The 21,502-nt window shown below is 36.3% G+C and overlaps 1 protein-coding gene across 1 annotated transcript in view; it reads left to right on the forward strand.

Moving 5' to 3' along the window:
* Positions 1-21,502, forward strand: part of LOC107092093 (neurobeachin-like) — a 238,477-nt gene that overhangs the window by 207,237 nt on the left and 9,738 nt on the right. Inside the window, exons 45-53 of the mRNA XM_015386380.1 lie at positions 850-990; positions 1,964-2,083; positions 7,108-7,260; positions 11,807-11,974; positions 18,127-18,216; positions 19,666-19,843; positions 20,614-20,685; positions 20,812-20,967; positions 21,428-21,502. Of these exons, the coding sequence (XP_015241866.1) occupies positions 850-990; positions 1,964-2,083; positions 7,108-7,260; positions 11,807-11,974; positions 18,127-18,216; positions 19,666-19,843; positions 20,614-20,685; positions 20,812-20,967; positions 21,428-21,502 (1,153 nt within the window). The remainder of the gene's footprint in view (positions 1-849; positions 991-1,963; positions 2,084-7,107; positions 7,261-11,806; positions 11,975-18,126; positions 18,217-19,665; positions 19,844-20,613; positions 20,686-20,811; positions 20,968-21,427) is intronic.

Consider the following 21,502-nt stretch of genomic DNA (forward strand, 5'->3'; position numbering starts at 1 on the left):
TACTGAGGCACAATGTTTGAATTGATATTTCTATATGTAAATAATTTTACATTCCAAAAAAATGTTTACAATACTCATTCATGACACTATGTTTTGTCTTAGGATTTACTGACCCAGAAAGGTGATTTCTCACCAAATACCTAAACAAGCATTCTTGTCATGACTATGTCCCTATTATGGAATTTGAAGGGAGTTATGGTATGCAAAGGAAAGGGGCACATATTTTGCTCTTCACATGTTGGCAGATTTTTTTGTCCGTCCCTTGGAGCGAGTTTAAGTAATTTTAGGGTTGAATAAAAAAAACAGTAAGGATGAGCTACTACTTCTGACATTTACCTGCATGGTTTATAATATATTATTTTACCATAAAATAAACACTATCATTATAATAATATCAAGTTTGTATGAGGCAGATACAGTATACATGGACCGACCTTATTTTTTTAAGTAAAAACTATTTTATAAAAAAAAAAAAAAAAAAAAAAACACAAAGATTTTTTTTAATGGAAAAAATGTGTTTAGTCAACAAAAATGCTATTTTTTTAAAAGATGATATGTAAATTAGAATCTAAATATATAATATTGGACCATCAATATATTTGTCCAAAAGAAATCTATTTGAGATCAGAATTGTTATTGACCTTCATGGCTTAGTGTTTGTGACAAAAATTAAAAAATACAAATCAGGTTTAGAATCTCCAAACTATGAAGAAATCAATGAGATGTGAAAACCATGTGTGTTTACCTAACACCTAACTTACTAGAGGATGCAGACGTAATCAGATTAAGTTAAAACCACAGAAAATGTGTTCATATAAACTAAGCTGTTCTCTTTTTTGTTTTTTTCAGCCTGTTGGTGCATTGAATCCAAAGCGTGCAGCATTTTTCTCTGAACGCTATGAGACAGGAGAAGATGACCAGTCACCTCCGTGTCATTACAATTCCCACTACTCCACTGCTGCTGCAACTCTGCATTGGCTTGTCAGAATTGTGAGTACTGTACCATCATTCCTTTAACCCTCTCCATTTCTGTTATTTTTCCGAGACAAGTATTAGTCAAGTATATGAATAGTAATGAAGTCAAACCAAGACCTAAGAAAGCTTCTCGTTTCATTTTTTTGTCTTCAAGGGCTGATTGTCACTTGTCAGACTTGATGATGTTGTTACTTTGAGGTCTGTCAGCTTCTGCACAGGATGCAGCTCAACATTTCAATTTGATTGGGGCTGAGTTAGACCAATGGTGCTCAAGAAAACACATTTCACAGGCCAATAAACCGGCATATGTGAACTAAATAAAGAGTGGCTGGGTAATGATTTACAGGGGCTGCTGTGACAGGTTTATGTGTTTCAGGCTACCAGTGAGCGCTGGAGACATGTCCATCAAGGTTACTGAGCACTGTCCTCATTTACTGTGGAAGAGGAGCAGGAGGCGTCACACCTCCAGTATAGTTCCTATAAAACAGGCTATTATAACCTACAGGGCTTCTTTGAATCAGTTAAAACATTAATTTAAAATAAAAGCTTAAATCTTATGGTAAGGTGTACTGTGAATATCCTCTGCTCATGGTTAGATGACCTGGGGTGGATCCCCTGAAATAAGCTAGTGTCCATTATATGGTGCCTGATCCGTTCTCTCCAAGAGCTAATAGTCTTTAATTATACTCTTTAAAAAAAATCACCTTTTCTTATTATAATTAACTAAATAAAGGCAACCTTGTTTTTCTCAAGGCTTGTGCAATTTATTATTCTACAGCTGTTTCTTTCTTTTCCTCTGGAGAAAATAAAAGTGCTAGATTTTCAATAAATATACAACCCTTTCTGCTAAAATAATGTATATTTTTTTGATTTTCAAATAAAATCTTATGGTATTAGCACTTTTAGTCAGCATGTTAAGAGAGTGGAAAAACAATCATTTTCAATTTGAGCTTTTATTGATTTGTTGTCTGATTTTCTTTTTTTCCAGGAACCCTTCACTACGTTCTTCCTCAGTGTCAACAATAACAAATTCGACCATCCTGATCGCACATTCTCTGCCATCACACGGTCTTGGAGAAACTGTCAAAGAGACACGTCGGATGTAAAAGTGAGAAATATTGAGATACAAGGTGTATTGTAGCCTACTGCCAAGGTGTATTGAATTCCTATGTATTCCATTGTGTAGTCATGTTTATTAGTCTAGTCCAATGGTTTGTGTATTTTATTTTTGTAGGATAAACCTAAATATATTGGATATGCTGTATCAGCTGTGTCTTTGCTGCTCAGAATGCATACAGAATGATTCCAAACCCGTCTTCCTTCCTCAGTAAGAACTATCTGGCCTGTAAAAAAATAAAGAGGTTGCCATTAATCATTAATGGCTTATCTGAACAAACAAAAACAAAAAACTAAAGTGTATGTATGCACATAACTTATGCATGTTTGATTTACCTCATGCAAAAACATGAAAATCTTTCAGAGGTATATTTCCCTTGAACAAAGACAGAAAATATCTGAAAGAAACACAAAGCCCTCTCTCTGTACAGATACTCACAGCACTCACTAAAAAACACAGAACCCTGCTGATTTTGCCCACTGCATAACACACAGCAGGGATATGCACTGACCTCAAAGTGTCATATATTTCTAGCACACCCTGCGTAGGGTAGTGTTGCCTCCGGCAATTAATAAAGCATTAATGACAAAAGCTATTTAAAATGTAGTCATTTATGTACAGACAGGGCTTTTACTTACTAGAACCAGGGGGAGAACCAGCAATCCATGTGAGGAAGAAGTAAAACACTGAAAGCCAGTGAACAACTTGATAGTCAAATGCCACCCTGTTAACAAATACAATCTACTTTTGGCTACTTGCACGTCTGCATGCATTTGTTTTTACACAGATGGTTGCTCAACTATTAGAGGCGTGCTATGAAGCACAATTCAGGATTACTACAACTATTTTATATTGTATTGTAAAAAAGGAAAACATTATGCAGGAGCTATTGTGTTTATATTACTCATGGTGTATAACATGGACAAACATACAGGAATTATCTCTATATTAGCTGGTTATTGAACTTTCATACTCTGTTTCTCTTTATTTCCTTCAGTAGGCTATTTATGCTGTTGAGCTTTTTCACAGGGATGTAAATCGTAGTATATTTTGGGGGGAATTTGAGGGATAAACCCAACATTCATAAAAAGGAAAAGAAGGTAATCCATTGTTTTATAATCATTTAAAAAAATAATTTGAAAAGGCAACTATGATTTTAAATTGAGTCATGTTTATTAGTCTAGTCCAATGGTTTGTGTATTTTATTTTTGTAGGATAAACCTAAATATATTGGATATGCTGTATCAGCTGTGTCTTTGCTACTCAGAATGCATGCAGAATGATTCCAAACCCGTCTTCCTTCCATCAGTAAAAACTATCTGGCCTGTAAAAAATAAAGAGGGAAAGTTTAACATTCTTGAAATCTGAACAAAAAAGATTAATAGAATTGGACACAACTGCAAACCTACCTTGGTCTTACGCCCTAACTCTCATTGGTTAATGCAAGAGTGAGTATTAATGAGAGAACCAGCGACAATGTGAGCTTGAAAAAAAAACGTTCAGATGAAAGAATCTGGTATACAGACAGCTTTACAGTCTTTTGTGGAAATTCCAACGAAAAACGCTAAGTTTGAAGGTTAATGTTTTAAAATGTTCAAAAATTTAATTGGAAATACTATTTTTGTAGAACATTTTTAGCTTATTCCTATTTATGCTAATTAGTGTTTTTTTATAATACTTAAAAGTATTTATTTTTTATTTATTTATCTGTGGTATTGCAGGGTAAGTCACTGTCTTTCATACATGAGAACCAAATTAGAATTAAGTTGCGTCAGGGAGGACATCTGTTGTAAAAACAGTAATCCCTAAGCATAGGAACAGCTGAAAGGACTCATATTCTCAAGTGTGTAAATTGCATCGGAAAAAATAAGCAATTGCTGTTTAAAATCAGATATCTGCCGAAGTTGGTTAGAAAGAAAAGTAGAGGGCCACAGGGGTTAAGGTCAGTCTGGCTCAGACCACTAAGTGGTCCATTGGGCCTCTGATTTAAAGGGAGCTTGTTTTTACCAGGGTCTCTCTTTCATTAACCTCAGTCTCCTCCTGTAGTAATGATGACAAGGCTGAGGGAGGCTGATCTCCTGGTGGGGATGACCCCTTAAAGAAGCAAGTCAAATGGAAACACCCCCAATGAAACAACCTCTCCTTCATGAAAACACCATCATTTACGTTAATGGTCTTTCATACCTTTCTATTCATTCCTGAAAGAAAATACAGTTAAGTTATACTGGCATAGCTGCCCATTGACAAAGAGAGATAGACTTTTCTTTAAAGCAGTGGGGACAAATCCACACACACCGAAACACGGACACACACACAAACTGCCAGTGTGTTGTCTGAAGGTATCCAGCAGCACTCTCCTGGTGACAGATTTTGACAAACATGTCATTAAGGTGACACAGTGTAAAGCAATGTAGGCTTGAGTGATTGACTTGTTAGCCCATTACAATGCTGTTGCAGAATTAATGGCTACCATGGGAGGGTGGCTTGAAAGCGGAGCTGGCAGTTTTAACAGCTTGGCGGTGAGTTACGGCAGCAAGTTTACAACCAAAAAAAGATGAGGGAAAGTGTAGTTATGTGTATGTGGAAGAAAAGAAGGAAACAAAGATGTTTTTTTTACTTTTCTTGTTATTTGCAGAGGGTGAAATTTGACCAACAGCAGACCAGTAGTCTTATTGGCCTGTACCATGTCATAGTAACCCACTCTCTAAAAACCAAATAATTTATGAGTGTGTAGCAGCGATGAGGAATACGTTTCCCATAGGCAGAATGAAAGTCTTTACCACCTTGAATCTCACAAATGCTGCTCCTATAAAATTAAGCGAATTATAGGAGTTGAAATACTGACTTAAATTTAATTTGATCATTTCAGGCTGGAAGAAGGATATTTTTTTTTTTTTTTACCTTTTCCTTTCCAAATGTGGACAGGATAAAGGATCTACATTTTTAAGAGTGCTTATACCCAATTGTGCAAAGGCTCTTCTCCTTTATGCCTCCTTTGTTTTATGATCAAGAGGATAAAGAATAAAAATAGAGACAGCAGTAAATGCTGTCTTGTATTTTTGATAATATTGCTTAAAAAGTCAGTTTTAAAAACTAGGTAATTTTTTAACAATGTGGCCACATCTACATTATTAATACATGTTTGGTCATTAATTTGGAAATAAAGACAGTATGTATAATAGTTTGCAAAAGTACTCGTTGCCCTTTCTGCTATATAGCAACTATAAACCTAAGTGTTTGTTTATATTATATTTTATGTGATAGACCTGCTCATTGTAGTATATACTGCTAAAGTTGAAAGAAAATGATAAATGTTTGTCTTTCTTTACCTTTTATTCTAAGTTCATATAAAGACATCAGCCATTTTTTTTAGCCACTTTTAATATTTTAACAAAATAATTAAAATCTCTCTAACCTATGTCTTAAGATGTCCGCTAATCGGTTAATCGAGTAGAACTGTCTGTAATTTGATATTAAGATAAATCTTCTATGTGGACCTCTTAAGATTTTTGTTTGCTGAAGAACATTACATATTTGTTTGAAGAAGAGGAAAAGGAACCCCCAGACAAGTCAAAGATACATTTATAGAGGAGTTTAAAGAAATATGTAGTTATGATACAGTATCATAAGCTGGGCATTTGAGGAACATCGTTCAGTTTGATTTAATTGGGGAAGAATTTAGCAAAATTACATTACTAGAAAAAAGGCTATGCACCTAACTGATAGACCAGCTAAATAGCAATAATCCAATATGTAGTCCAGAGGCCTATAGCAACTCTAAAGGGTGTGCAGTAATGCATGGCCTAGATGGAAGACTCTGTTGACTGTACAATTTTATGTTGTGCATTTCTTAGATCTCACATTTATGAAATAGTAGCTGTACAAAAGCACAGCTGAAAGGCAGTCAAAAAACAATGCTACAAGTTGTCAAAACATTGAAGGGACATGGAAAAAATATTCCAGTTGAAGAGAACCAAGTTTTATTTATTATGTATCTGCATTCAAGGCCCTGTGGGGCAGAAAGCTAATACTGCATATCACTATAAAACACATTCCCAATATTAAAATAGGTGTGACAGCTTTATTCTTTGGTGGGGTAAATCTTCAGCTTGGACTGGGAAGCTTAGCCTTACTTTGATGGTCTAGATCGAAATGAATACAGTATATTTGAAAGAATGTCCAGATTTACATCTAATGGGGATCTGTATCAAGAACAACAAGCTGATTTTAGTTGCTGTCCTACCCAACTGAGCTTGAACAATTGTACATAAAGAAGATTTAGAAATATATCTACATATTTGGAAAGCTTTAGGAGACATAAGCCAAACGGCATCTTGCTGTATTGACAGCAAATAATTTTATACCAAATATGGAATATAACTCAGATTATATGGATTTTGTAAAATGTTTTAAGAACAATATATCATTTTAATTACACTTAATAATTGATAAATATATTTATTATCATATTTTATTTATTATTTCAGGTTTGTGACTGTAGAGTAATGGGTATGAATCGTTTTGCATGAAGATTTCAAACATTTCTGATTAGTTTTTGTTTAAATACAAGGGACAATCTTGTTGAGAAAATTGTTGTCTGAGAAGCTAAGGTCAATATTTGCTCTCCTCTTCAGCACAAATCACACTTGGCTTTACATTAAGAGCTCTTTTACCAAGCTCACTTCCCCTCCACAGCAGGGTCCTGACCCCATCTCAGGAAACTAAAGACTAGAGAGAAAAGCCCAACTTTGTTCCAGTTTCATTTAACACATCTAACACCTCTGGCTGGAATAACTGGACTAGCAACACTCAGCCACTCTCTCATGGCCTGCTGTTCAGCTTGTTTATGTTACCTTTCCCCTTAAGTTTCACCCCCTCTCAGTGAGACAAAGTTTCTTCTTTTTTCCTTTTTCCATTTTTATATTATATTAAGACTAATTTTCCTGCCTTCAGAAAATCAGTTTGATTTTATTACTGACTTTGATAATATAACACAAACATTTCTTTTTCTTTAGGAATTGATTCCTGAGTTCTACTATCTCCCAGAGATGTTTGTTAACAGCAACGGCTACCATTTAGGAATGAGGGAAGATGGGAACATGATCTGTGATGTGGACTTACCAGCCTGGTCCAAGAAGCCTGAAGACTTTGTACGGATAAACAGGATGGTAAGCTTTGTGAGCATGTGCTTGTTTAAAACTGTAGAACCCAAAAACTGTCTATGCAATATATCTGGCCTAATATGACATGACCAAAAACAGCCTTTAACAAGACTTGATTAAAATATTTTAACCTGCAGATGAAAATTCCAAAGATGGCCTCTTATAAGCTCATAAGAGCCTAAACATTTAAAATCTCCTGAAGAAGTGCTAGTTTAACATTTGGGATTTTTTTATACTGTGCCCTGCCTGTTTTTTAATGGATTATTAAAATATATTAGTGTTATAACTAGTACATTTGTATTGATTTAATTCTCTAGGTAAAAAATTTAATGTACCTTCAATATTGATTACAGTTTAATCCATAAATATGATTTAAGAAGCTTATAACAATGGTTATAGAGTTTGTTTGTATAAGTTGATGTATTCCTTATTTTCCAGTTATATTATAAGTATGCATGATTTATTGTAGCAATTCTTTCAAGCTATAAAGGTGAAAATTGGTGAGGGCAGCTTCATCTTCAGCGGTGGGCTTTTCTTTACAGAAAATAGGGAAGGGCTCAGACTTGATGGAAGGCTAAATAGATAAACAGCTAAATGCAGGGTTATCTAGAAGATAGATAGAACATATTTTAGAAACTGCAGATGACAAGAAGCTTTTTTTCTTCCAACAGCCTTAAAACACACCGCTACAGCTAAAATAAATTCTATTTGATCAAACCATATGTATATGTTAGATTGACTGCAAATGTCTGGGTCTAATTCCAGCTGAAAGTGATAGAATTGGAGGATTGCTGTTCATTTGTCTTAGCCATCTAATCTGACTTATCTTGGGTGTTGATGTGAAAGGCTGGGAGAGACTGAATAGAAATGCATGCCAAGATTTTTAGGCTTTGTTTGTTAACTTTGCCTCATTTTACTAACAGAAAATTTGACCAGTATAATACGTCTTGAATTGTTTTACAAGTTTTTGAAATGGATATTTCTTTCCCTTAAAACGCTCCTTATTAATTTATTTTTTCTCTGCATCATTAGCTGTTGAAAAAACATTACTCAGCGTTATCCCTGCAATGTCACTTTATCCCATAGTGTTGCTTTCTGTGTTGCTTTCTGCAGAGTGGGGCTCCTTCACTCTGGATACGGGGGGCGGGGGGGTGGTTTATGTCTTTAAATGCATAGCCCACAACATGGGATTCACAACTGATTACAGATACCACACCAAAACAACATTCCTGGGTCATTTATTATCATCGGATACAAAGAGGTTTTCCTTTTATCTCCAAGGAGCTATTGCAGAAGCTCAGCAAATCTGCTTTCTGCTTTACCCCCAAAATTGCACACAAAGTCTACTTGATAAATTGAGCCAAAAAGATTAAGATAAGAAATAATGCTTCCATTTCCACCTCATAATATTTCAACAAAACAAACCAATGTTAGAAATAATAATTTGATTTTTAGTGTTTGTTCCAGCAGTTTTTATATGATACAACTTGTTAATGTTAAACTAGCCAAACAAATGGGATGACTTTCTGCCAGAGATAGAGCATGGAACAAAAATGTACCGTATTTTCCCAATAAAATATTTTTACATGTTTCTGTTTTCTTATTTAGGCATAATCACTGACTTGCTCTATAAAAGCACTTCTGTAACACAGCTGGGCAGAAACAATATATTCTGAGGTTGGGGGCCACAGTGTTTTTGGACCTGAGGTAGAAGCACACTGTGGGAACACTTTTGACCTTTTCAGCAAGAGTGGCAGAGCTTGGCTTGTCTTATGCAGGTGACCTTTCCCCATGCTCAACTCACACTGCCTGCTTGTGCTCTGTCTGGCTTATACACCAGCAGGGGGGGGGTTGGAAAAATGAGAAATTGTTAATGACATGTGTGCGTCACCTAAACAAAAAAAGGTTTTCTGTTTTCTTAAGGTGATGCAGACATACCAGGAACAGGGAAAATGGCTGCATCGGATATTTTGTCAGTGTTGATGAGATACTGGGCAAATTCCAGATTTTTTTTTTTCTTCCTGTGATGTTTAAGCTCCCAGAAAAATCATAGCCTGATTCTTTTTTTTTTTTTTTGTCTTTCCTTTGTTCCTTTTTCCCATCTAGCCCACACTTACTTCCTCTTTTATTTCATTTTCTGTCAGTGAATTTTCTGGACCCCTCCAATCCCCCACCCCCCGCCTAACCTGCCCCCCTTTCCTTCTTTCTTTCTCCCTCCCTCCCACTTCCCATCTTTGCATGTGCCACTTTCAATTGTCGTGATATGCCCTGTGGCAAACTCTGCCTCTGTGAGCTCGAGCAGGCTTTGTTGGTAATGGCTGTTATTCTTGACGTGAGGGGAGGAGTGTAAATTTCTCTTGCAAAGCTTCACCTCTGCCTGCATGGGAATTATGTTGTAGCGCATTGTGGAATAATGCACCAACCCCCATTTCATGTTTTCTATAGGTACTGTAGATTTGTAATGAGCTATCCTAAATTATACACATAATCTCTTGCCAATCCTCCCACAACCAAAAACCTCTGTCCTTCTCTTCCACTCTAATGAGTAATTCTTAACTTTTTAGTATGCGGCTGCTTTGAAAGTGCATTTGATCTTCGTCTTATTGAAGGAAGTTCTTTGTCTTTATGCAGAGATTACATTTAAGTGGAAACATAAGAATGAAAGGGAGCCTGACCTTTGTTGGATCAGTATACTAAGACAAGGACAAATCTCACTATTTGCCTGTTAAATTGGTGTCAAATACACAAGTAATATTCTTAATTTCTGTGAGTTTTTTTACCCTCTGGTCATTTTCCCCAATCCTCACTGACCAGTAAAATTGAAAATTTAACCATTTCCTAATTGAAGGCTATTCTTTGATTTATTATGTACCTGTCTATTTCTCAGAGACAATTTATTTATGCTTTAAAGGTTAATTTGTTTCAAGGAATTTAGATTATTTAAACTGTTTATTGTGTATTTTCCATATTCTAAAAGACACTATAGCTTTGTCTGAGCAGCAACCCTACAAACTGAACTATTTATAACAATGAAAGGTGTGAACAATAAGAGAGAATAATAACTCATTTGTTGGAAGAAAGATGGTAACACTCCTCTGGCTGAAATTCTAATCAGTCATTTTACTCCTCCGCAATGCCTTTTTAAGTCCACAATAAATGTTCTCTTTACTGAGGCGGTGCAAAGATAAAGGACTAAAATCACTAAGGTAAATGAGAGAATACGGCTAACACCTCAGATTTCTCCGCTTGTTTTTAATACTTTAGAACTAACCTTGTCAGAGTAGTTTGGATATTAATAATCTGCTGTTTGCTTCCCCTCTGTTAAGATCGAGGTCCCTCTTTTATGTTAACTCAAACAGAAAAGATTTCCGTCTTTTTTTTTTTTTTTTTCCACGCTCCTTTTGCTGCCAGTTTGCTTTGTCCTAGATTGGAGAATCGAACTGAGTGGCCCACTTAAGACGATGACTTATTTCATCCCCATTTACACAAAAACTTTGTATTTTTGTATGAGCAAAACATAATGGAATTGTTCACTTTTATGTAGATGTTTGTCTACTCTGTATATGTAATAAATTAATTTTTATATACTATCAAATTTTTTGTTCTCCTATACCAAAACATTTTTTATGTAGAAAAAAATGTTTTAAATAGATTTTTATGTTTAAAGTTTTGTAAGAACACAAAGTGTAGTGGATATATAGAACAATAGAACCATAGTGTAATAATATAATAGAACCACATTCTGCAGCCTTTACACCTGCAGGTCACAGAGCCGGACATTTTTGCTCATTTTTCTTTTCAGATTAGCTCAAATTCATTAGAACTGAATAGGGAGAGAATGTGAACATAAATGTTCCAGCCTCTGCCTAACTTATCACCCCTTCTGAGGATAAGCATTCCTCTACTGTCCGAAATTTGCTCAGGATGGAGGAAAGGGTTAATTATTCACAATAAGATCATGTTTTGGTAGAAAAAGTTTGTTTTCTCGCAATTAGAGCCTTTTTTCTTTAGAAATTTATTGTTCTTTGCAGTGAGATTTTGTTGCTTCTTGCATTAACTAATGTCTATGGCTTATACTGTAGGTATTGAAGTTGAAAGGAGCAAAATGTAACCCACAATATTTCAGATTTTGTTATGTTAAATAATTTTGAATACAACCACATTTTGTTCTACTTTTATATTTTTGTGTTGGTAAATGACATAAAATCTAAAACATATTAAAGTATGTTGTTACAGGTGTGACAGATGTTGTGTGAATAATATTGTAAAGCACTGTAGAATATACTTAAAAGTGTCTATAGCATCATATTTATCTTAGTCTAAATATCCTTTATTATTTGTAATTACATTGTTTAAAATTACAATGTAATAAGTACAAATAAAATAGGATGTTATGTTGTGGAAGGATGTCTTTGTGCCATAATATTAGGAAGCTGTGTTTAGTTGTATAGTGTTTTGCATTTAGGTTCTGTTTGCCTGGTGACTTTTGGCTCTTGTGCTTTGTCTTCCTGGGGTGCCTCTCACCTCTCATTGCCCTGTGCTCCTCTGACAGGCCCTGGAAAGCGAGTTTGTGTCATGTCAGCTGCATCAGTGGATTGACCTTATTTTCGGCTACAAACAGCGAGGGCCAGAAGCAGTGCGTGCCCTCAACGTATTTCACCACCTGACTTATGAGGGCTCCGTCAGCCTGGACAGTATTGCTGACCCTTTGCTCAGAGAGGTAAAGCTCACAGAGACACAAACACATGCATATGTATGGATTCTGTGATGAAGCCACCTACTTTCTTACTCACTTTGCATGCTACTTCCTGTATCTGTTTGTCAAGATGTGTCTTGCATTTCCTGGAGCATTCATATCATGCACCTGTCAGTCAATTAATCTGTTCTGAAAGACTAACCCAGAGGAGAATCTAGCAGGGTTGATGACTCAGCATGTTTGCTTCAACTGATGTTTTATTAAATCTGTAGTTTTAAATCTTTAATGTTATACCATATACCTTTTTGATTGTGTTAACATCATATTGCTATGTCCACCGTTATTTTGTTTATGAAACTGATTATTGTTTTCTTAATTAGGTCAAAACAATTCTGTATCATCTATTTGGTCACCAGCAGATGTTTGGTTAATAGATGCAACAGAGAATCTTCCTATTTTAAGCCAAATTAACTCTTTTAGGTGGATTGTTCTGCTTTCTATAATTGCAAAGGGAAAGGAGACCAAAGACTACAGCAGCTGGCATGCATTGTGGCATTTTCCAGTGTGAGCTCTCCTCTCCCTGTGATATTCACCATCTGCTGTCTGCAAAACAACTCATTTATATACTGTCACTTCCAGGGGCGCCTTTATTTATCAAGTGACCACTATGCAAATCACCTGCAGAAGATTTGGCTCATCTAATTACCAAACCGTATTGTGAAAGATTTGGTTTTTAATATTTCAGGAAGTAATTCCAATGATGCCTTTTTTATTTTCCTTCAAAGGAGATTTTCAGCTGTCTTCCACTGTCACATTGTTACTTTTAGAGGTGACAGTGCTCTTAGCTAGTCTCATTTGAGGAAGTTGCATATTTACGGTCCACAACTCTGCTCAAACAGTTAAAAGTGTCACATCTTCAATTAATTGTGATGGAAAAAGAAGCCAAATCTTCTAACAAAAGGTATTGTATTATATGAGGGCTACGTAATTAAGAAAAAATATTTTGTAATTGGTTTTGCAACATTTATTGTATATTTTTTTTTAAATGTTGTAATTGTTTGATTACGTTAGTTTTTATTTGGTTGTGCCCTTATTTTAGGCAAAATTCACTGAAAAAACTGCTATTAGTCAAATATTTGAAATAATACTTGTCAGTCAGAAGTAGTTGACTGTCATATCAACACATAAAAAATACATTTTCTATAAAGAAAAAAAAACATAATGAAGATTAAGATATTCAAACATATTTTCTTATTCTTAAATGTTAGGGTTTATTTTTAATATTTAATGTAGGTTAGGGTGTATTCTAATATCAAACTCAGCACCAATTCTAATATAGATTTTGTGAACTTGTTTGATTGAACTCTGCAGGAAGAGTAGATTTTGTCTACAGATCTACTCTTATTGTTTCCTTTCCAGTATTTACCAAATGGTATTGGTATTTAAATTGGTATTTAAAGTCAGCGTTAAACAGAAATCAATGCAGTATTTATAGTATGTTTGGTTAAAGCAAATGATTATTTCTGACCTCAATTCTCTCTCTCGCTATATATATATATATATATATATATATATATATATATATATATATATATATATATATATATATATATATGTGTGTGTATAGTATGTTTATACATTTGCAGCAAGAATATAGGTATTTTTTCCTTTGCATATTCCTGATATTTCGTCAGTAATTTTAACCTATTATGAAAGTCTTCTATGATTTTATTATTTCTTTATTTAAGATTTCTATTATCTAAGTTTTGGTTTGGCATTTGCAAAGGGGGGTTTTACTTTGCATTATATTTATTTGATTTATTTTAGATACATCTAGGCAGTCTTTTATGTGTATATTATAAGAAACATCGAAGGAGTAATGCCTTATATTTACTTTTTATTTCTTTCAGTCACAGCTTGCTAGTTACCTCTACTACTCCCACTCAGGTACTGTTTTACCTGCCTGGATGAGTCAATGACGAGCATGGAAATTTGCCAAGAGTCTGTCTCTCTGGGATTTGTTGAAATGTGATGATTGAGTCTTCGTACTGATTCATTCTAGGCCTGAATTGTTAGACTGCAGACCTGGCATTAATCACAACAATTAAGGCACTTGGAATGTCAAGAAATTGGAGGTCAAAAGATATAATTTCCTTGTGCGTGTCAGATGAAAATGATGACACTTCCTGACATGCTGCCAGGCCTCTGGTCTGTAGTTGAGGAACAGTGACAGCTCTTCTGGGCATGCTGCCGGAACAGCAATCCTTCGCTGTGATGCCTCTCCTGACACCCTTTTCTTATGGAAAAACATGACAGCAACCCCTTGATTCAGACCCCACTGTGTCACTCACAAGTAAACAGACAAATTATTCATCAGTGGAACTCTATTGCTCCTCCTGCCACTGCCCCTCCTGAAACCCTTGCATCAACAAAGACACCAACGTCTGCTGGAGCAGGCTTCTGACAGGCTTTGAGCTCGTCAACATCCCTTAAATTGATTTCACCTTGATATTCTCATGTTGATGCGGTACAAATGTTCAAATGGTTTGCATTACTGTCTCCTTCACATGCTGTATCATAAAGATTTTAATTTCCATTAGATGTGATGAAAGCAGCATTACACACAGCCACTTACTGGAGGACACATTGTTTGAGACACATTTGCTCACACTTAATGTCAGACACATGTCCATTCCTTAAAAATCACAGAAGAAAAACCTTAGGGTAATTCTTTGTTTTACTTTAGGGTTTAGTTTTCCTGCAAGATTGTCTAAAACTAATGTCTGATGGCATGTAAAGAACAGACAATACATGGGAAAATTACACTGCTGTTATACCTTTATGTGGTTTTAGCATTATTCTTATTCTTTTATTTAGTTATATAAAAACAATAATTGAACGATAATTGAAAATCATTTTAGGCGTTATTTTTGACATGTGGAAAAAGGTGAAAAAGCTTCTTGTACATTTGTAGCTGCCACCAGTGATCCAAGGCCTTGTGACTCAGCGTGATCTTACATTTCCGCAGCAGTCATCACAAGGCAGTGTTTGTTTTGTGTTCTTTCACTTGTGCAGTGGGTCAGTAATGCTAAAGCATCATCCCACATGTTCAGGTCTGTCTTGATAAGTTCAAGCGTTACTATAAAAGTTCATACGTTTCATCAGTTCGGGTCTAAAAAGTGACATTGTTGGATCTGGTTTCTCTCATTTAAGTCTTCACAACAATTTTCCAAGTAGGGTTCAGGGCAGATTTGCTCTCCAATTAAAAACAGTGATACTGTGGCCATTAAACAAAGTTTTGTTTCTTTTGGCAGTGTGGGCAATTAAATTAACTGTATTTCCCCTTAATTTAAGTAGGTAAATGTGATGATTTGCAAAAGGAATGAGCATTTTTACGCTTAGTATAAGATAATTAGGTATTATGCACTTGAAATATATTTTCTTATTTTATATGTAAAGTGTCTCTCTTACCTCCACAATTCAAGAAAAAACGTACTTACTTTACGAAAAAAAAATGACTTGTTTAGATAAAAGTGTTTTACAATGCAAGTCCCGATGGAAGATAAAATCAGTATTACCGTAGAAGAGGGAAGTACTGAGCTCTGTTGGATGGTTGTGCTGACTTTGAACTTGATAAAACACAGTTGACCAGCAGCATCACAAAACATGGTTCCTCAGATCAGCTCTGACAGTGGAGACGTCTTACATAACATTGGTCTACATCAGGGGTCTTCAGCGTTTTCCAGGCCAAGGACCCCCTAATTATATATATTTTGTATGAAATTGTGTTATATGAAACTGGTGCTATAGTCACTCTATTACAGATGGAGTCATGTAACGAAAGCAAATTTGCCCTGGGATTATTAAAATATTTCTGATTCTGATTCCTGGTTGATGGGACAGGTGTTGTGAATGAAACGGTGCCCAGCTTGAAAGAGCTCCTGTGTGTCGCAGTGTGCACTGATGCCTCCATTTATCTGTTTACTGCAGTGTGTTGTATTCATGTCAAAGTGTATTTAAAGACATTTCAATTAGTGGAAAAAATTGCAGGAGGGAGTATAAAAAAAAGGCTAATAAACCATAATTTTCGCGACTCCCATGCAGTACCTCCACGGAGGTACTACACCCCCTGTTGAAGACCTCCAGATTACATGATTATTTGGATTCTTCTCTAGTGTCCGGGACTTTGGTTCCCTAATTAGTGAAACATCAAGTATATTCTGGAATGATAAGTTTGGTGAACATTGCAAGCATCTAGTGCTTGTTTATCAGTTTCTTTTATAGCATTTCTTCCTTGTGGACATGGTCACTGACTTTCCATTGGACAACTCTAAAGTCATCAGTCCACCATGTGTTTGTGTAGGTAAACACATTTGGGATTGGGGGTTTGACACATATTTATCAAAGTTAAGAACAGACTTGACTGAGATGTAGTATTCGCTCACACCGGTTTTTGAATCTAAGCTGCCACCTCTTACTTTTTGTTTCTATTGTTATAAAAATAAAGACCATCACACAAACAGGTGGACATATTGTTATGAAGGATAGATACTGTGTGTTTACCAAAATAAGCCAATTACTAGTAGGAAAAATAATCCAATTGGATTTAGCTTTATGCCAAATATTAAAACCTTGAATGACTTGAAATTCTAACTTGCCCGTTTTTCCATCTCAAAGTGAAATACAGATATGTTTCTGAAATCCATCTCTAATTTGTCAGTTTTCACAGAGCTGAGAGAATTTGTGTATTCTGTTCGGCTGTTGGAAAAACCTATTCAGGATTTAATCTTTAACAAGGTAAATACTCACAAAGGAATACAAATATAAAGAAAACTGACAAATTATTGCTTTAAAAATTAAAATGGTTCAACACTGCTACTCAGGAGGCTAGTTTTCTTGGTATGATATAATGATCATAAGAAATATTTTGATGTTTTCCACATGACATCCATCTTAGCCTTTATTCTCCGTGTATCAAATTTCTTTATGTGAACAGACACTTCGACCTTGAACCTAACCTTAAATAACCACAATGTCAGTTGCCTTAGTTACTTGGCAGACTTTGTTGTAAAAAAACATGCTCTTAATGGTTGCCAAATGTGCAGACCAGCTCATATGAAGCTTTCACTCCTGTCTGACAGCACTCAACAGTGTTTGCATTGCCGTTTTTGGAACTTTGAAAGATCTGAAGTGACCAGGCGGTGTTTGGGGCGACTGTGTGCCTTGCAGGTGGCCTGTCCTAATTCGGCATTACCTCCAGTTGTCCGGTAACACATCTCTTACTGTGGCATTTGCTACCCAATGGGTCCTTTTTGATAGTGAGTGGTGTGTACAGGCGTAGGAAAATGAGAGCCAGTCAGCCAGGCAGTCAGGAGGGCAGACGAAAGGCTGAGCAATGTATGTTTCATTTTGCACAATGGCATTGACGGACATCTACAAGCTCTTCTGATGGTGGAAAGGCTTCACTCACATCAATCACCTCCACCTTAGAGTGTCATGCTTTCAGTCAAGCTCAGCACCTTCTATTCTTTCCTTTTTTCTTTGTTTTGTTTTTTATTGTTGTAAGCAGATAAGGTCTTTTGTCTGATTTTGTTTCCTAAAAATAGAAAAGTTCAGATTCTTCTGGAGTTTTCCTTTTCTTGCTGCTCATTGTTTGATTAGAATTATGTTTTTCTCTCTGTTAGTCTCATAGTTTCTACCCCATAAACCATCTTTAATTGAGGTAGTACCTTTAACTAACGCACAAATTCGATTTTTGTGTGGTATATGTTTTTTTTGTTGGGTGAGTATACACACACGCTTTTGTGCTTTGTTTCAAGTACAATAACATCTGAAAACATGTTGGCCTGCTGCAGTTCTATCTAGATGTCATTCCAGGTTAACGTTGCTGCAGTTGGGGCCCCTGCTCCTGGAAATGGGGAATGGTTAACTGAAGCATGTTAATAGGAAAAGGCTTGTCTCTTCCATACTAACACTTGGATGACTCTGCAGGCAGAGGGGGAAGGGGGAGCACCGAGGCGGATTGGGAGTGCACCCCTTTCCCTTTACCTCCCCCCTTCCTCAGAGGCATGGCTGAGTTAGGATTTGCTTGCATTGTCAAGTAACGCATTGACCCATCACTTTGATGCATATTGATTGTGACAGCCACTCTCTCACTCTCTTGCTTTCTCCCGCAGGCCACGGAGGCGCAGATCCAGAGCTTTGGACAGACGCCATCTCAGTTGCTTATCGAGCCACATCCTCCACGCAGCTCCGCCATGCACCTGGTGAGAACGGTGAGAATGCTTGGAACAGTCACTGCACCTCTGGATCTGTGCTGGTGTGCTCCAGAGAGGCTGTGCAGACCTAGATTTTAGTTTGAATGTGTTTACAAACAGGCATACGTTTGACCAAGATCATTTGCCAGGACTATGCATTATTTAATTTTTATTACATTGTTAACAAAACCTAAATATTTCTATTTTATCTTATGTCATCATTGGCATTCTGTTCAACTAACCTTTATCATTTGTTGAAGAAGTGTGAGGTGTATTTCTGCTGGTACTATTCAAACATAGTGAGGTTTAAAGAGAACAGTGCTCCCTACTGGCCTAATAAACACAATCTCTGTGATAAAAAGGTTTTTCCAGTTAAACTAATGTAGATCAAATATTTGAAATTGAATACATACACCTATACAAGCTAAAGCATCATTGTGAATTTGAAGGACTTAATTAGCCTAAACACAGAAATGCTATGGATGAAGAATGAAAAAGTAAAATCCTGAACAAACTGACCCATCTTGAAAAATAGGGGCTGCAGCATTTCTCTGTTGGGATCCTTTCATCTTTCTGGGATGGGTAGCTGATTGGAAGATACATGGTGTTAAATACAGACCAATTCTAAAGAAAACTAGAAGTTCACCCTCCATCAGGAAAACTCTAAACATATAACCACAGCTACATTGCAGTTTTTTTTTTTAAGTTTAAAGCATATTTATGTGTTGGAATGGCAAAGACCTAAATCTAGGAAGGCTTAAAGATTAAAAATTTTACAACACATTAAGTCAGAGGCTGAAAGTATAGGCAGGCTCCACCTTTTAGTTTCTTAAGTGTAAAAGATTTAAACAAATTTTATTTCTGTGTTCTTTTTATTATGAAGGCTAATGATAAAATATTGAAATTTGTGGTTAATTGAAAAAAAAAGAAAAACATTAAATGGTATTTAACTTTTAATACTCACCATTGCTATCCATATCCTCATATGGCTCTGCATATGTAGATAATGATAGACATGTTGTTCTTGCAACACTTGCAGGAGAAAAAAAAGCAATACTAAGATTTGTGAACATACAACTGTTCAAAAGAAACTAATCCATACATAGATGTTAATACAAATTATTTGATATTTTTATTTCTTGTGAAACAAGAAATTTTGATGCCTGTTTCCCTGTCAATCATGAGATTTTAATTAACCCCTCCATCTCCAGCTTTCCCTGCCTCCCATTGTCTTCACCAGTTGTCCATCAATGATGCTGCGTTAAGTTCTCCATTGTTTCCAAACCCTCTTGTTTCTCACACAAATTCCTTTTTCCGCTTCTTACACTGTAAATCTTTTTTGTATCCTCCTTTTTTTTTGCTCTTCAAATTCACCCTCTCCAACCATCACCACACCTCCATCTTCTTTCCCCAGTTTTGTCTTTTCTCTCTTCTACTCAACAGTGTTTCCTTCCACAGAGTCCTCTTATGTTCAAGGACCAGATGCAGCAGGATGTCATCATGGTGTTAAAGTTTCCATCCAATTCGCCTGTAACGCATGTGGCTGCCAACACCCTGCCCCATCTGACTATACCAGCTGTGGTCACCGTCACCTGCAGCCGACTATTTGCCGTCAATCGATGGAATAACACTGTCGGTGAGCGGAAACAATGTCACATAGGAGGTGATAGAAATTCAAACACAGACATATGATCTTGGAACAAAAAAAACCCCCAAAAACTATTGTGGCACACCCACATGTGATAACTACCACAACAGCAGTCCTGTAAAATCACTTCATCACACAGTCACACACAAAACCTGCCTGCTGCTCAATTGAGCTGTTGCAAGCTGTCTATGAGAGGGCCTAGCACCTTCCAGGTAAGCTGACTATGAGTGTTTCCACATGTTCCTTTTTCAGACATGTGTGAACAACATTACCACTGAGCCCCTCCCTATGAACGAGCCCACCTCAGGGTCAACAGGTCAAAGCAATGGTTACAAGGAAATTAGGCCACAACTGCACCACATTCTCCTCACACATTCCCATCTGTTACTGCGCAAAATATGTAGCACCAGGACCAAAGAGTACGCAGCGTGATGTTGTCCCTAATGAACACAGCTGCATCGCCCAGACCATCCTGTTCAAGACAAAGGAAATGTCTCACTTTTTGAAATAATAGTGATAACTAGGATTTTTTTTTAGCTCGGATGAAATTAGAATGAAAATTGTATTAAGATATTTGCTCTTATGGATAAAATATTGTTTAATTTTGGATGTGACTAGCCTAGTAAATCATGAACCTACTCGTACTTTGGGAAAATATGAATAAACTTGTCAATGAAAGGAGAAACAATGTCTTTGTGACGGTGAATGATTATGAAATTGTTAAAAAAACAGATGCATTTATGCTTACCCGAATACAGGTCTCCGAGGAGCACCAGGCTATTCTCTGGAACAGGCTCATCACCTCCCTATAGAGATGGATTCTCTGGTTGGTGAGTGAGCTTAAAGAAAAAAAACACTGCTTCATTCTAAAAAAAAGGCATGCTTTATATCTATTTTAGCAGAAGAAGCTATGCCTCAGGTATTGTACTGTGTTTCCTTTCATTATTTCCTTTCAGCCAACAATACTGGCAGCAACAAGCGCCAGATCACAGACCTAGTGGACCAAAGCATCCAAATCACCACACACTGTTTTGTGGTGACAGCTGACAACCGCTACATCCTGGTGTGTGGCTTCTGGGACAAGAGCTTCCGAGTGTACTCCTCTGAGACAGGTAGGTTATAGTGTAAACTCTGTTTCCTACAGAGCCGAAGCGCTGATGTGTGGAGGACTGAGTACCATGACAGTAATGATACAGTATTGGTGCAACTGTCTCCTGACACACTGTGTAGAGAAACTGATAGATACACACCTTTGCAATGAATTATTAACTGCTATGAGAACAACATGCTGTCTCTGTATCTCATTAAACATTGGATAGTATTCAGCTGGGACCACTTAACATGGTTTCACAATAAATTGTAGGAATCCTTAAATCTTCATATTATTATTTCTATTGTGGATATTTTGATCTGTACAAGCTTCACAATCCTTTGTCCTAAACAGCAATAATGATTTTATTGAGAATTAAGCTGATGGTTGATCTGTGAACATGTTTGTAGATGACTCATTTTTGCATATTTCCCAAAGAAAATGTATCAGCACAAAACATTTCTCATCTTTATTCTCTGAAGGAAAGCTGACCCAGATCATTTTTGGCCACTGGGATGTGGTGACATGTCTTGCCCGATCAGAGTCTTATATCGGAG

Source organism: Cyprinodon variegatus, unplaced genomic scaffold (assembly GCF_000732505.1).
Source record: "Cyprinodon variegatus isolate N-32 unplaced genomic scaffold, C_variegatus-1.0 Scaffold367, whole genome shotgun sequence".
Taxonomy (NCBI): Eukaryota; Metazoa; Chordata; class Actinopteri; order Cyprinodontiformes; family Cyprinodontidae; genus Cyprinodon; species Cyprinodon variegatus.